This window comes from Meriones unguiculatus, chromosome 11 (genome assembly GCF_030254825.1).
Source record: "Meriones unguiculatus strain TT.TT164.6M chromosome 11, Bangor_MerUng_6.1, whole genome shotgun sequence".
NCBI lineage: Eukaryota > Metazoa > Chordata > Mammalia > Rodentia > Muridae > Meriones > Meriones unguiculatus.
The window spans coordinates 90,541,671-90,555,116 of NC_083359.1; the positions used below are offsets into that span (position 1 = coordinate 90,541,671).

Below are 13,446 nucleotides of genomic sequence, written 5' to 3' on the forward strand. Positions count from 1 at the left end.
CTGCATATTAGATATTGACACTGTGGTTCATAAAAGGTGCAGAATTAGTTACGAACTAACAACAAAAATAATGTTGCGGTTGGGGGTCACCACGATAAGGAACTGCAGAAAAGGGTCGCAGCAATTGGGAGGGTGAGAACCGTGCCCTGAAGCTTGTCTGTGAGCACAGAGGCATCCCTGCCTTCTACAACATCTGGTTTTATTCGTTTCACCCACAACCCATTAGACCTACCTCATCCCTTTTTAAAAGATTACGATTTAATACTATGACTTTCAGTATATTTTGTGGAAATGACATCATTCTTTGCCCAGTACCCTAAAGACTGGATAAACACGCTTCAGATCTCTGTATTCCCCTGTTATGTTGGTCCAAAATCCCTTACCTGCAATTCCAAAGTCCAAACAGCTTCAAAAACGGAACATCTTTTCAGTTGTTTAGCATACTCCTTGGCGGCTAAACCCTAGCTGAGCTGGTAGGAGGCTATTTATAGTTCTTCTGCTTTAATGTGAATTTACGTATCTCTTCCGCCGACATACAACTGGCTTTGGTTATAGGTTGTTATCCCAATTCCCTCTAGGGCTGTTACAAAACATCCCATATTGTGTGCTCTGACTTATCTTTCCAAAGAAGCAGTTTTCGTTTTGAACCATATTTAGCACCAAGAGTTTCCAATAGGTGACAGTAACCCTGACACGCCGTACATACTTTCGTTATATCTTTCAGGATAAGGTTAGAGGCGCTGAGTGGCTAATGGCACATTCACCTCTAACTTGTGAAAGATGCTGTCAAATTGTTCTTCAAGAGTTAACTTACAAATGCAGGCACCAATGATAGGAGAAGGAAGTGTATTTATCAGTATAACATAATGTTCTAAAATTAGAAATTAACAGCAGAGCCTCCACAACTCTAACGTGGTGTTCGGAATGCTTTTGCAAATTAAGATAAATGGTAGCTTTCTAAAAATGTGACGTAATAAAAATCAACTGAGTCTAAACCCAAAGAGCATGACACTTTGTCAAATACGCACTTGTTCAAACAACTGTTCATATATTTATCAAGAGCCTACTAAGTGCCAATCACTGACTGAATGCTAGAAATGCAACAATGAGTAACAACAGTAGGTCTTAGAGCTGATCTTTTGGTATGTTAATGGACAATAAACAAGAGAAGTACAAATTTTAGACAAAGTTGTTTTTAGACAAGAGCTTCATTCCTATTATATATGATATTTCTTATAATCAAAGGTGGAAAATCAAACAGGAAATCGTAATATACATAAACACACAGCCTGACACAAAAAGAGATTTTGTTTTTTTAAAGCACCCTCTATCAATACAGGGAAAATAAGAGGAACTCAATGCTGGTATAGGTCTCTGAGAGCAGCAGCTTCCAGTGTGGCTAGGATGCTACAGGAGGGATGGGAGTGTATACTCTGGGCTAGCCTGGAGCAGAACAGGAAAAGGGCTGTGAGCAGCAGCCTGTTTGTAATGTTTATCAGGAAGCATTCAGGGTGAGGAGATCTTCACTTTATCACAACCTGACTCTCACCGGCTCCCACTCCCATTAATGGTTTGGAATTTTTAAGATTTATTTTTCTTTTATTTATTTATTTGTTGTTTTTTGTTTGGTTTTTTTTTTGTGGGGTTTTTTTTTTTTTAAACAAAGTTTCTCTGTGAAGCCTTGGCCGTCTTGGGCTTGCTTTGCAGATCCCCCTGCCTCTACCTCCCCCAGTACGGGATTACAGGAATGCACCACCGTGCCTGGCTGTTTCGCCTGAACATGGCTGTGAATCACTCATGTGTCTGGTGCCCACGGAGGCCAGAGAGAACACTGGGTCCCCTGGAACTCGAGATACAGATAATTGTGAGCCAAAATGTGGATGATGTGAAGTGAGCCTGAGTCCTCTAGAAGAGCAGACAGCGCTCCTACGTGCTGAGCCATCTCTTCAGCCCTCAGATAAGTATTTTGTTTTTTATTTTAAAGGTAGATAAGAATGATAAAACCTGAGGGACATGATGAAATTTTAGATTCAATAACTATCAAAGACCTCATTGAGGAGTGAAGAAAACAAACTTGAAAGATAAATCTTCAGGCGACAGCTACTATACGCAGCATTCCTGCCTAGGGAATCAGCTACAAGGGAGATGAACTCCATAGCCCTGAATTCAATATGCCCAAGCATGCCAAGTAAATAAATAAGAATAAAATGAATCAAATTTTCAAAACAAAACCCAGAAAAGACATAGAGCAAGAAACACTAACAGAACTGAAGACTGACGTAAAGATGAGCAATACTGTTTTCATACAGTGGTGTGGCCCTCCCACACAACATTTGCCTGAAGAGCAACCGCGAACTCTGTACAAAATACACAGAGAGCCACCCCGAGTGTTCCAGAGAGGAAATACGAGTGTGGTATGGAGAAAAATCCACAAGACACTCATTTAGGCAGAACCGTAAATGAAACCCAAAAAATTTAAGACAGAAATAGGACTCGATGTGTCCTGACTACACCAACATGAAACTCGAAAACCCCGACAGACTACACTTACAAACCAGCACAGATTTTAAAAGAACCACTTGTTTTCCTGCGTGGTGCCCATGGCGGCCGGAAGAGGGCCTCAGATCCCTCAGAACTGGAGTTAGAGATGGTTGCAAGCCCCCATATGGTGCTGGGACCAACACTGGGTCCTCTGAAAGAGCAGCCAGTGCTCTCAACCACGGAGCCATCTTCCCAGCACCACCTTGCACACCTCTAAAATTAGGAGCATTAGACAAAACTTATAATAATTCATAAAAGGAAACCTCAACAGAAATTAATAAGCTAATATAGGGCTGAAATGAAGAACACAAAAGCAAGATGATATTTCAGCAAACATGGGATGCAGTTAGGCTGGCCTGAGAGTGATGTTTGTATCATTAAACGCTTACAGCAGCAATTAAGAAAAATTTCCAAATAAGGAACCTAAGTTTTCACCTCGAGGAATGGAAAAAAAGAAAAAGAGCTTATTTTAACCCAAAGAAAGTGAAAAGAAGATAATTCAAACAAGCCAAGCTAAAATCTGTCTGGACAATATATAAACAACTAGGGAGGAAAAAAAATCAGTGAGGCAGAAACATGGTTCTCTACAAACACCAGCAAAATGGAAAAACTCCTGCACCACTGACAATAAAAAGACAGCAATACCAGGAATAAAACAGAGGGAATTACTATTGTAGCCGGTAAAAAAAGATAATAAAGAAATTCTGTGAATAACTTCATGCTTATAAGTTGACAACCCTAGAAAGAAAAGGATACATCTTTTTAAACCCACAAGTAATCAAAACCCAAGCAAGCTTTTCCACTCTCAAGGGAAGTTTAGATCATGATTACCCAGCCGCAGGGCCTATAATCCCTATCCCTCCTGCAAACGTGTGGGGACCAGAAGGGACCATCCGATCACCCGTCGAAGGACGGTGCCAACAGCTCCTCGAAAGGCAGTGTCTGGACCGAGGCATTCTGGGTTCCTGATCGCTAACAACCTTGGCATTCTTCACCAAAATGAGGAATCCCGTGGTTCGGAGCGTTAGTTCACTTCTCTTGCAAGCCCATGAGGGCAGAGACTGCTTCACTTTGCAGGCTAGAAACCTGAATTCCTGGTGGAGGAGGAGCCTTTTCCAAATGGGAGTTTGGAGTGGAAGAAGAATGAGGAACCACCCCCTTGTATCCCGAAGACAGGGGCGGGGCCCGAGCCACCCAACCTCATCTGTATCTTCACAGAAGAATCTTGACCAAGATTTTGTTGACCAACAAAATTAGAGAACCTCTGATCAGAAAAATTTCATACCACAAGCTGTAGGAAAATTATATTTATGTATCTTTTTCCACTTTTGTTCAAAGTTTTAACTGACTTTATTATATTCCTAGTGATAGGATGGCTCTATTTATGATAAAAAAATATGTAGCCATCTTTCGCATTTTCATTTATACCAAAGGATGCTCAGGTACAGCTCTTTAAGATTTATAGAGAAAAGGTTTGAAAACCCTCACCATCTGACATGTAAAAGTTAACTATGTTCTACTTCTGCTGTGCATCAGATGGCCTACAAGCAGTTTTTCAGGGCTTTTTTTTTTTTTTTCATTTTATTGAAACATGAATAAATAATTTTTTTGCTGTAAGTTTAAGTCCAGTGCAATATGATCATGAAGATACTCGGTTCATGAGGGACACGCCTGCAGATGCTATGAAAGACCAGGCTCACGGCTGGCTCCGCTACCTGATAAAAACGAAACGCTTTTCAAGAGAAGAAATGGCGCTTGTGGCCCAAACACATTCAGCTTTGCTCCTGAGGCTGACTGCGTGGGCAGTCGCTTGGGGACCCGCTCAGACAGACAATCATGTAAGATGATCCGAAGCAGCAGAGGAAGGATGTAAAGAGAGTGAGAAAACCATCCTAGAGAAAAGACAAAGAAGCTAGTGGTACTGTCCCTCCTTGCCGGGACGAAAAGAAGGTCCAGGCTGTACCTGTGTCCCAGTCACACAGTCTGACCTGCTGGGCCCCAGGTGGCAGAACCTGAAGGAAGCCTCTAGCCACTCTGACGGGACACTATTCTTAAGGGCATGTGCCTTTAAGAATACTTTGCCACTCCTTTCTCAGGAGTGTGGACATGCCTGTACCTGTGCACACAGGGTCTTGGAGGTCATTCTGAAAGGTAGGAGGAGAATTTATCACGGCTTATGGTTCACTACAAATGTGCATCACCCAGAACCATGGAAAGCCACGTGCCCCAGAATGCACAAATGGTACGGGATGCTCTGGAGATTGCCGCCATCAGCCCGGGAGATCTGATGTTTCGATGGTGAGCTTCACATGCTTTTCCAGTTCCAGTAAGGTCTGGTAAAGCTTTTCAGCAGTGTCTTCATCTACATCCATCTAGGAAACAAGCACAAATAGAGATGGCTGCAACAGAAAGATAAACAAAGGGGCATGTGAGTTAAGGGAGGGCATCTACACAGTAAGAGAACTAGAAGACAGGAAGCGGCAGGAAGGGACGGCAAACCGTGAGAACATAGATCAAGCCTCCAACTGCTTGCTTTACACAGAAAGTGAGATACCCAATGTGAGTGTTTTTCCTACTCCAACTCCTCCGTACCCAACCAACCACTAAAGGGAAGGGGAAGAAAGGAAATCAAGTCTGCATTCCTGCAATCCAAAGGGATTCTGTGTACAAGAAAGCTCTTTCTTAAGTCACTATTACTTTGCATTCTTGTCTTTCCTGTAGAAAAATCTTACTTTAACTATCATAGGAACCACCTTTCAGCTCCTACAAACAGGATTTCTTTTCTCCAAGTCAACATGGAGCCTAAACTTCAAAAGCAGGATCTTCTTAAAACTGATTAAGAAAACTTTTCAACATTCTGGAAATAACATTCACCCTCATTTGATCCTGTTAGTTCTTTCTATTGAAACTGAAAACGTTACAGATTTCTTCTGTCCCAATCTCACCTTTATTTAAATTTATTCCCCAACAATTCTGCATTCGGATTACACTTGTCCCCGCCCTCTCTTCCTCTCTTATCCCAACCCTTCTCTTCCCCCTTCCTACTTTCACATCATTTTGTTTTTGTGTTGTGACACAGTAGGTTTGGCCAAGATGGTCCATACCGCATGGGTCTGGAGGTCCACTGCAGCACAGCGGGCTTATCAACGAATACGCAACAACTCCCCCTCCTCCAAGGTCTATCAGCGGCCCCTAGTTCCCCCCTCCCTTCAACAGAGGGGAAGCGGATTTCCTTCCCACAAATGAATCAAAGGCTAAAATATTTTCTTCAATGCATTTTTTTGGGGGGAGGGGGGTTTCAAGACAGGGTTTTCCTGTGTAGCCTTGGCTGTCCTGGACTTGCTTTGTAGACCAGGCTGGCCTCAAACTCAAGAGATCCACCTGCCTCTGCCTTCCTGAATACTAGAATTATAGGCATGCACCACCACACCTGGCTTCTTTTTCAATGCATTTTATAGAAAACTAATGAAACACCTGAGTTTGTGGAATTAAAGATTTAAATTCCACAATTAAAGATTGTGGAATTAAACCTCCCCTGTAAGGTTATAAGATAGCAAATTTGAATAAACTCTGAAAGCCCCAAAGTAAGCTTATTAAGCTGCAACAGGATTTTCTACAATATATTAACCTGGATGTAGAGGATTATAAATTAATTCAAATTTGAGTTAAAAAAACAAAACAAAACAAAAAAAAAAAAACTCAGAACATGGTAGTACATATTTTCAATCCCAGAACTCATGAGGCAGAGGTAGGCAGATCTCTGTGATCTGCTTCTGCAGGCCACCCTGGCTTATACAGCCAGTTTGTGCTGGGTAATTTTATGTCATCTTGACACAAGCTATAGTCACTCTGGAAGAGGGAACATCAGTTCAGGAAAACGATCCCACCAGACTGGCCTGTGGGCAAGCCTGTGGTGCATTCTCTTGGTTGATGAGTGATGTGGCAGTACCCAGCTCCCTGTGGGCAGTGCCATCCCTGGGATGATGGTCCTGGGTGCTGTCTGTAAGTAAGCCAGCCCCTGGGAGGAAGCCAGTACACAGCAGTCCTTCATGCCTCTGCTTTGGCTCCTGCCTTGAGTTTCTGCCCTGACTTCTCTCAGTGATGGAGTGTGATGTGAGATGAAATAAGCCCTTTCCTCCCCACGTGGTTTTGGTCATGATAAAACTCAGCAAGAGAAACCCCAACCAAGGCATGGTTCCGGGCCAGCCAGAATGTACTGATGAGACTCCATCCTGAAACAAAACAACAAGGCAAAAATTCATGTAGTAAAGAGCAACGTGTGAACACCAAGATCAACCGTGTCATCTCCACACTGCTAGACTGCTTCAACAGCTAAAGGCCATTCCTAGGCTAGTCCACTGTGGTGAGCCCAGCAAGAAAGAGGGAGACAGCCGTGAGGCGTCGCTCAATTCTACCTGCCTGAGAAGCCACTTCTTGAAAATATTCTCAAGTCACTGCTATCCAACACAACGTATCCCAAAAACTCTATGAAAGGCTGGTTTTTAGCAGCAGGTGAAGCAACACGCATGGCTGGAGGGCACTGGAGCCGTGCTGCTGCCAAACTGACAGCCTCAATCTAGCTCTGTTTTCCACCAGTGCATCCTCAGTAAGCCGGGCAAAGAAAAGCAGGAAGCTACAGTGAGCCTTGTTTGTGACAAAGCGACAGCATGTTCCTGTAGTCCCAAGTACATACTCTCGTTCCCTTGATACGCTGTGCAGTTCTTTCTGATTGTTTTAATTAGACTACAGAGGACACAACACTGATTTGGTTTGCTCTATTCTATACCCTTTATCTCTATTCTATCGTCCAAAACAAACAAACAAACAAAAAAAAAAAAACCCTCTGACAAGGCTGATAATTATCTCAAACAGAAGGTACATTCAGAGACAAGTTAACTTCACATAGAAGGATGGTCTGTATTCCATCTGACTCATGATGTGTTTCTTTAAGCCTCCGTGTGAGGCAGCATGCTAGGGAAATGGGTACGATCTTATGTGCTGACACGGACACCTGTGGTGAGCACTACACGCAACAGGTACACGAAATCCCACAACAGGGCCCACGGCCTGGTTGAAAGAGACAGAGAAGGTTGGGAAGAAGCAGAGATCTGAAGGATGAGCAGACACCAACAGGAACACAGGTAAGAGAAGCTTCAGGAGAAAGAAGCTGCACACAGCGCTGAGACAGGAGAAGGCAGAGAGCTATGAGTGGACCAGGATGACGCCAGAGTGAAGGCAGGCGCAGAAGCTGCGCAGCCAAGTTTGTCAGCCTCACAGGCCCAGCGCATCAGCATGGCGGCAGCTCCCACATGACAACATCAACAGATTTACCTTCACGCCCGTGACATAATTAGTCCCGAAGCCTGTGGTGGCGCTCAGGTATTTGGTCAGAGGATCAAGAGACTCAGGTTTTTGGTGGAAAAGCCACACCTGGAAAAGAAGAACTACATCAGCGGTGTTGCTTTTCTTTGCCATCAGGACTTCACAGAGCTCCCTGACAACACTGAGATTCCTCTCAAAAACCAGTGGCTAATCCAAATGTCTCCAGAAGCCTCTAGCAGAGTTTTGAAGGGAGAAAGTAAGGCAGCCTGCTTCACATTAGACTTTGAGAACCAATCTAAGCAAAAAAAAAAAAACAAAGTAGAACAACAACAAACCCTCACTCAGCCATCTTCTCCCTTAACCCGCAAATAAATCCATGTCTCATCCACTGGCTTACCTAGCATCATTCCTACACACACTACAATAAAGCACAGGTCACTGGGATAATATTTGGCCAGTAAGAAGTCCAAAATGTTTACATGATATGAAAAGGAAGTCTTCCTCCCTTTCCAACTTTGCAGCCGCTTGGCTGTCATCTCTGAGAATAACGCACTCTTCTTTCGTGTGTGGTCACGCAAAGAAACACTTCTTCATTCAGAAACACATACCCTTCTCTCTTATGGAAGCATAACACACAGAAGTTTTCACTTGAGCATCATAGCTTCAGTTTGTCAAATCTATGTAGACTGAGCTATTTCGTTTGCTTCTGAATCCCATCTCGGGAGTGAGCTGTAACTGGTGTGTTCAGCCTTTAATTGAAAACATACTCAGGAGACTGCCATCTTCATGATCACAAACTAAACCATGACATGATGAGGAGAACATCATTTTGTGAAAGCCTGAGGACATCTATAAAAGTAATGTCAAAACAGACCTTCTGGGCAGAGGGTGTGTGCCTTTCCTGGGGGACTCATCCTGCCCGTGGGTCCTCCACAGAACCTGGGTAATGCAGGATGTTCTTATTTTTAACTTGCCACCAGCCGTCACAGCCCTGCGACAGACTTCCAAACCTTTGCTAATCTGAGCTGAGCTCTGAATTATAAATTTAACTTGTACTTCTATTAGCACCGGTGAGGTGAGGTGAAGCATCTTTTCACATGACCAAAACCGCTCAGATTCTTTGTGTCTACAGCTTTTGGGCGTGATTCCACTTGCCTTTCCCATTTGCTGGAGTTCTTGACTTACTAAGAAATAGTTACCTTTCGTCTAAGACAGATCATCTCTGTATTCTAATTTGTGCTTTATTTATAGTGGGGTTATTATCATGCTAATTTTATGTTAATTTTCACTCTTATGTGTTTCCCCATTTAGCTAAGCCTTCACATTCTGAAACTTCATATAATTTTCCCGTATTTCCTTTGAATGATTTTGAATTTTAATTCTGACATAAATATCTTTTCAATTATTTAGAGCATAACATTACTTTGGTGGCAGGCAGAAAATAAAGATCATAAGTTCTCTTTTGGCGACAACTTTGCTCAAGAAGCACGTTTCCCCTCTAATTCTGATCATTATCGTACACTAAATATCTGTATGTTGGTGGGCCAACTTCTAAACTTTCAATTCTGCTCCACTGAGCCATCAGATTGTATTTGTTGCTGATTAATAACATTTTTTGAAAAACTCTTAAACTACTAAAAACTATACTGAGTCCTCTGCAGCACCCCTGCCTGCCTGCTTCCATTTACTGCCCTCGTTCTTATTTTACCTATAATAAAGGCCTAGTTGTGTGAAATACAAGCTCAAGGGCTCCAAGACAGGAACCGGAGAACTTGGGTTTGAATGGGTAATGTCTCTCCGGCATCCTCATGTTTGGCCTACGTCATAGCTCAAGCTCAAGCTCCCCTCACTTACACGGAGACTGTAAACGATTCGATTGCTCCCATGATGTGCTGCCGCCCTTGTCCATCCCTGCCAGCATCTGCAGGCATCCATGGGTCAGATGTCTTGGGTGATGTCCTTCTACTCGTGTGCATTTTAGAAAATTATAACAAGATCATGATGGATCCTGTTTCAACATTTATTTTATTCTATGGGTGTTCTGCCTCCATGTATTTATATGCCTGAAAGGGCATTAGAACGCTTGAAGTGGAGCTACCGACAGTTGTGAGCCGCCAGGTGGATGCTGGGACCTGAACAAGGGCAGCCAGCGTTATTAGCCCCTACTTCTCCAGCCCTTCACGATAAAGTTTTTAAACTTTAACACTGGGGTCACGGTCTTGTCCTATCCAAATCACCTAGCCCCTCAGAGCCTGGACCTGGCCTCACTCTAATCAAAGTCAAGTCTAACTACTCCAGCCCCAACGGGTCCTGGGTTCTCATTATTCAGACAGCATTGCCTACCTAGTGACAAGATGTCTTGTCTTCTTAGCTATCTCATGGATTCATTACTCTTCTAAACACAACTCTAAGCTATTTCTAAACACATCCCACACCACTGATGCTCAGTATATATGTGACCCCTAGACAAGATTTCACACCAAAGTCTGCACAAAGATGTGCAGAATGAGGAATCCCTAAGGGACTACACATTAATAATTATATACATCTTGGCAACTATATGAATACAGTCTAAAAGTACTTGTTTTCACGATCGATTTGTGTTCTCACAAAAAGAAAAATTATTTTTTATTGTTATTTTTTTTTTTGATTCTTTGATGTATATCATTCTCTCATGTTTCCCCCCAAACTCAGTTTGGTCAAGATTTAAGAAACAGTCAAGCACAGACACCACAATCCTAGCCCTCAAGTTTAGGATAAATGTCCTGATCCAGTGGACTGAGTTCACCCTTCAGAACTAAGACAACAGGATTCTAAGCAGATGGCATGAAGAGTCTATGGCAAATCTCTTCCTGTATGACGATTCTGACCCATTAGCAGAGGTTGTCTGTGAAGCTTTGGGCCTCTGAGTTAGGAAATATACAAGGGTATACTAGTGCACAGAGGGAAACAGAGCTATGGCTCTTGAGTAATGCCTGCCGTGGATGAGGAAACACAGGCAGCCCAACTGTCAAGCATCATTCAAAGAAATCCTGTTTTTTCTAGTAAGGCAGCTTGATCTTCTAATACCGAGAGAGGATGGAGAATCCTTTTGTTTTTTCTTTAGAGTATTTTATGTGCTTGCATGTAGGTCTCTGCACCGCACACATACCGGGTGTCTGTGGAGGTCAGAAGGGTTTGTTGGATCTCCTGAAACAGAACCTAATGGACAGCTATGAGCTGCCACGCGGGCGCCGAGGAACAGACTGGGTCATCTCTAAGAACAAGTGTTCTCAACTACTGAGCCACCTCTCTAGCTCCAGAAAGAAGAGTCCTTACGTAAGAATAAAGGTCTTGTTATCCCTACTCCTGTCTCACAAGATACACCTACCCCATGGGAAATCACTCACTGATCATCCCTTGCTTGGACTGGTGCTGCAGCGTTCTGTGGCCTCTCCTGGGGCTCCTGGTGTACCCTGCTTCTAAGGAAGTGTGTTCTCTATAGTCACAGTAACCAGCGTCACAGCAGATGCTAAATGTCAAGCTTCTAACATCTTGTTTGTTACATGGTACCTACTTTAGTCCCAAATAGAGCTTTGTTGTCCATGGGGTTTGTACCACTGTTGCAGTAGTTCTCAACTTTCCTAGTGCTGGGACCTTTTAATACAGTTGCTCACCTTGTGATCACTCACAATCACAAAATTATTTCACTGAAGTATCAGTGAAGTAACCCTGCTACTGTTAGGAGTTGCAATGTAAATATCTGTGTTTTCCAATAGCCTTAGGTGACCTCTGTGTGAAAGGATCATTTGACCCCAATGATAACTGCTGCCCGACAGCCCTTTTCCGCTGACACACTGCTCACCGCCATCAGCGAGCTTACACCTTCCATCACAAAACCACTACACAGGTGATGAAACTAGCAACGTACCATTGCCTCTGCTCCATTGTACGGCGTCAAAGTGAACGCATTTGCCAGAAAGCGAAGCTGGTGAAAAGAAAACAACAGGTACCACGTGGCCATTTAGAGCAGTAACAACAACAACAACAAAATCACTTAACGAAAGGGAATTTGCGTTTATGATTACAGCACAAACAAAAACTTCAAGTCAAACAGAAGTCTGTCTCTTGAGCTGAATTCTTACTATGTCATAACTCCAAATTAAAAATAAAGTGTTTGCTACTTACAAGCCATAGCACCGGCAAGAGCAACGTCCACAGAAAGGGAGGCAGAATCCCATATGTCAGATTGGTCATTACTACACCTGGGCACAGCACACTCGAATACAGACCCTAGGAGCACAGAGGAGAGGCACACTAAGATTTTCATTTGATGCACATTGACTTAGTTCATGGATGCTCATCAATAAAATGCACGCACATTTGAACCAGAAAGCCAGGGAATGGCAAGTGTGCACTCTCCACTGTCCTTGCTGCTCATAGTAGGACCATCTAAGTCTTAAACTACCTGGTGGGGTCAGGATGCGAGAGTTAACAAGATAGGTCTATTCTCAAGAATTTATAGTTTAAAGAAATGCCAATCAATGACGTGAAAGGAAAGTGGGGCCTGATTACCAGCATTTTCCATTATTGGCTTAATTAAAGATCAATTCATCAATCCCAGTAAGTATATAACAGGCGTACTGAGTTTAATTCTTGCCTTCAATTAGTTTCTGATTAAATACATTAAAAACATAGGATGTTTCTTTATAGCAGTGGCTCTTAACCTGTGGATCACAACCCCTTTGGCAAATTCCTATCTCCAAAAAATATTTACGTTACGATTCATAACAGTAGCAAAATTACAGTTATGAAATAGCACTGAAAACAATTTTGTGTTTGGGGGGTCACATGAGCATAGTGTAGTAAATGGTCATAGTATTATGAAGGCTGAGACCCACTGCCTGATAGGAACATAGGCCCACATCTCTAAAGTGAGAATTTTGTAATTTTGGTTTCTTTAAAAAAAAAACAAAAACACAGAAATATATGTTTTTGTTTTAATCCCAGGTGTGGGGATCTGTGGCTGCTCTGTAGTAGCTGACTATGATTTGCCTAGTGCTCTAACAAGAGCGTGATTTTTGCCAGCTACATATAGCTTCTGCAATTGTGTGACGTGTGGAATTCTGGGGACGTTTTAAAAGGTATATAAACAGTAGAGCCATGAGAGGTGGGATTTTTGCTGGTTAACTGTTGGTTGCTGTTGGCTGTTAGGCATGGCTTGTTAAGTTTCATGCGCAAAGAAAAAAATAAGAAGAAATTACATATCCTGATGGTGAAGATCAAACCTGCCACACCTTGACAACTAAAATGTAAATAAAATTCCAGAGCTCTTTACGGAACATGAAACAAATTCAGCTTAGCCCAGCCCTCCCTCTAAAAATGGAGTGTCCACAGGACTTGGAAGCAGCTGTGACAAACTTTTAAGGTCTCAAAATGTTAGAAGGAAATTCATAGTTGGCTCGACACTCTACTGCAAGCTGTAATTACAACCAGAAAATATCAATGGGAAAGATGAGAATGCCAGTTAAAATTTTGGACCTGGGCAATCAGTTCATTCAAAGCAGCAGTGACTTCCAGATGACAGTGGTCAGAAGCCAGCAC

At 42.8% G+C, this 13,446-nt stretch overlaps 1 protein-coding gene across 9 annotated transcripts in view; it reads right to left on the reverse strand.

Moving 5' to 3' along the window:
- The window catches only part of Hsd17b7 (hydroxysteroid 17-beta dehydrogenase 7), a 33,947-nt gene that overhangs the window by 11,931 nt on the left and 8,570 nt on the right, over window positions 1-13,446 (reverse strand). For 5 of the 9 annotated variants that reach the window (XR_009584633.1, XM_060364636.1, XM_060364637.1 and 2 more), the window contains exons 6-8: window positions 12,031-12,135; window positions 11,774-11,830; window positions 7,873-7,971 (exon numbers count right to left, since the gene is read on the reverse strand). Coding sequence is in view for 8 of the 9 variants with exons in the window: in XM_060364636.1 (XP_060220619.1) it covers window positions 7,873-7,971; window positions 11,774-11,830; window positions 12,031-12,135 (261 nt within the window). In the remaining variant the exon portion in view is untranslated. The other 4 variants (XM_021640618.2, XM_060364634.1, XM_021640620.2 and 1 more) reach the window with 4 other exon arrangements.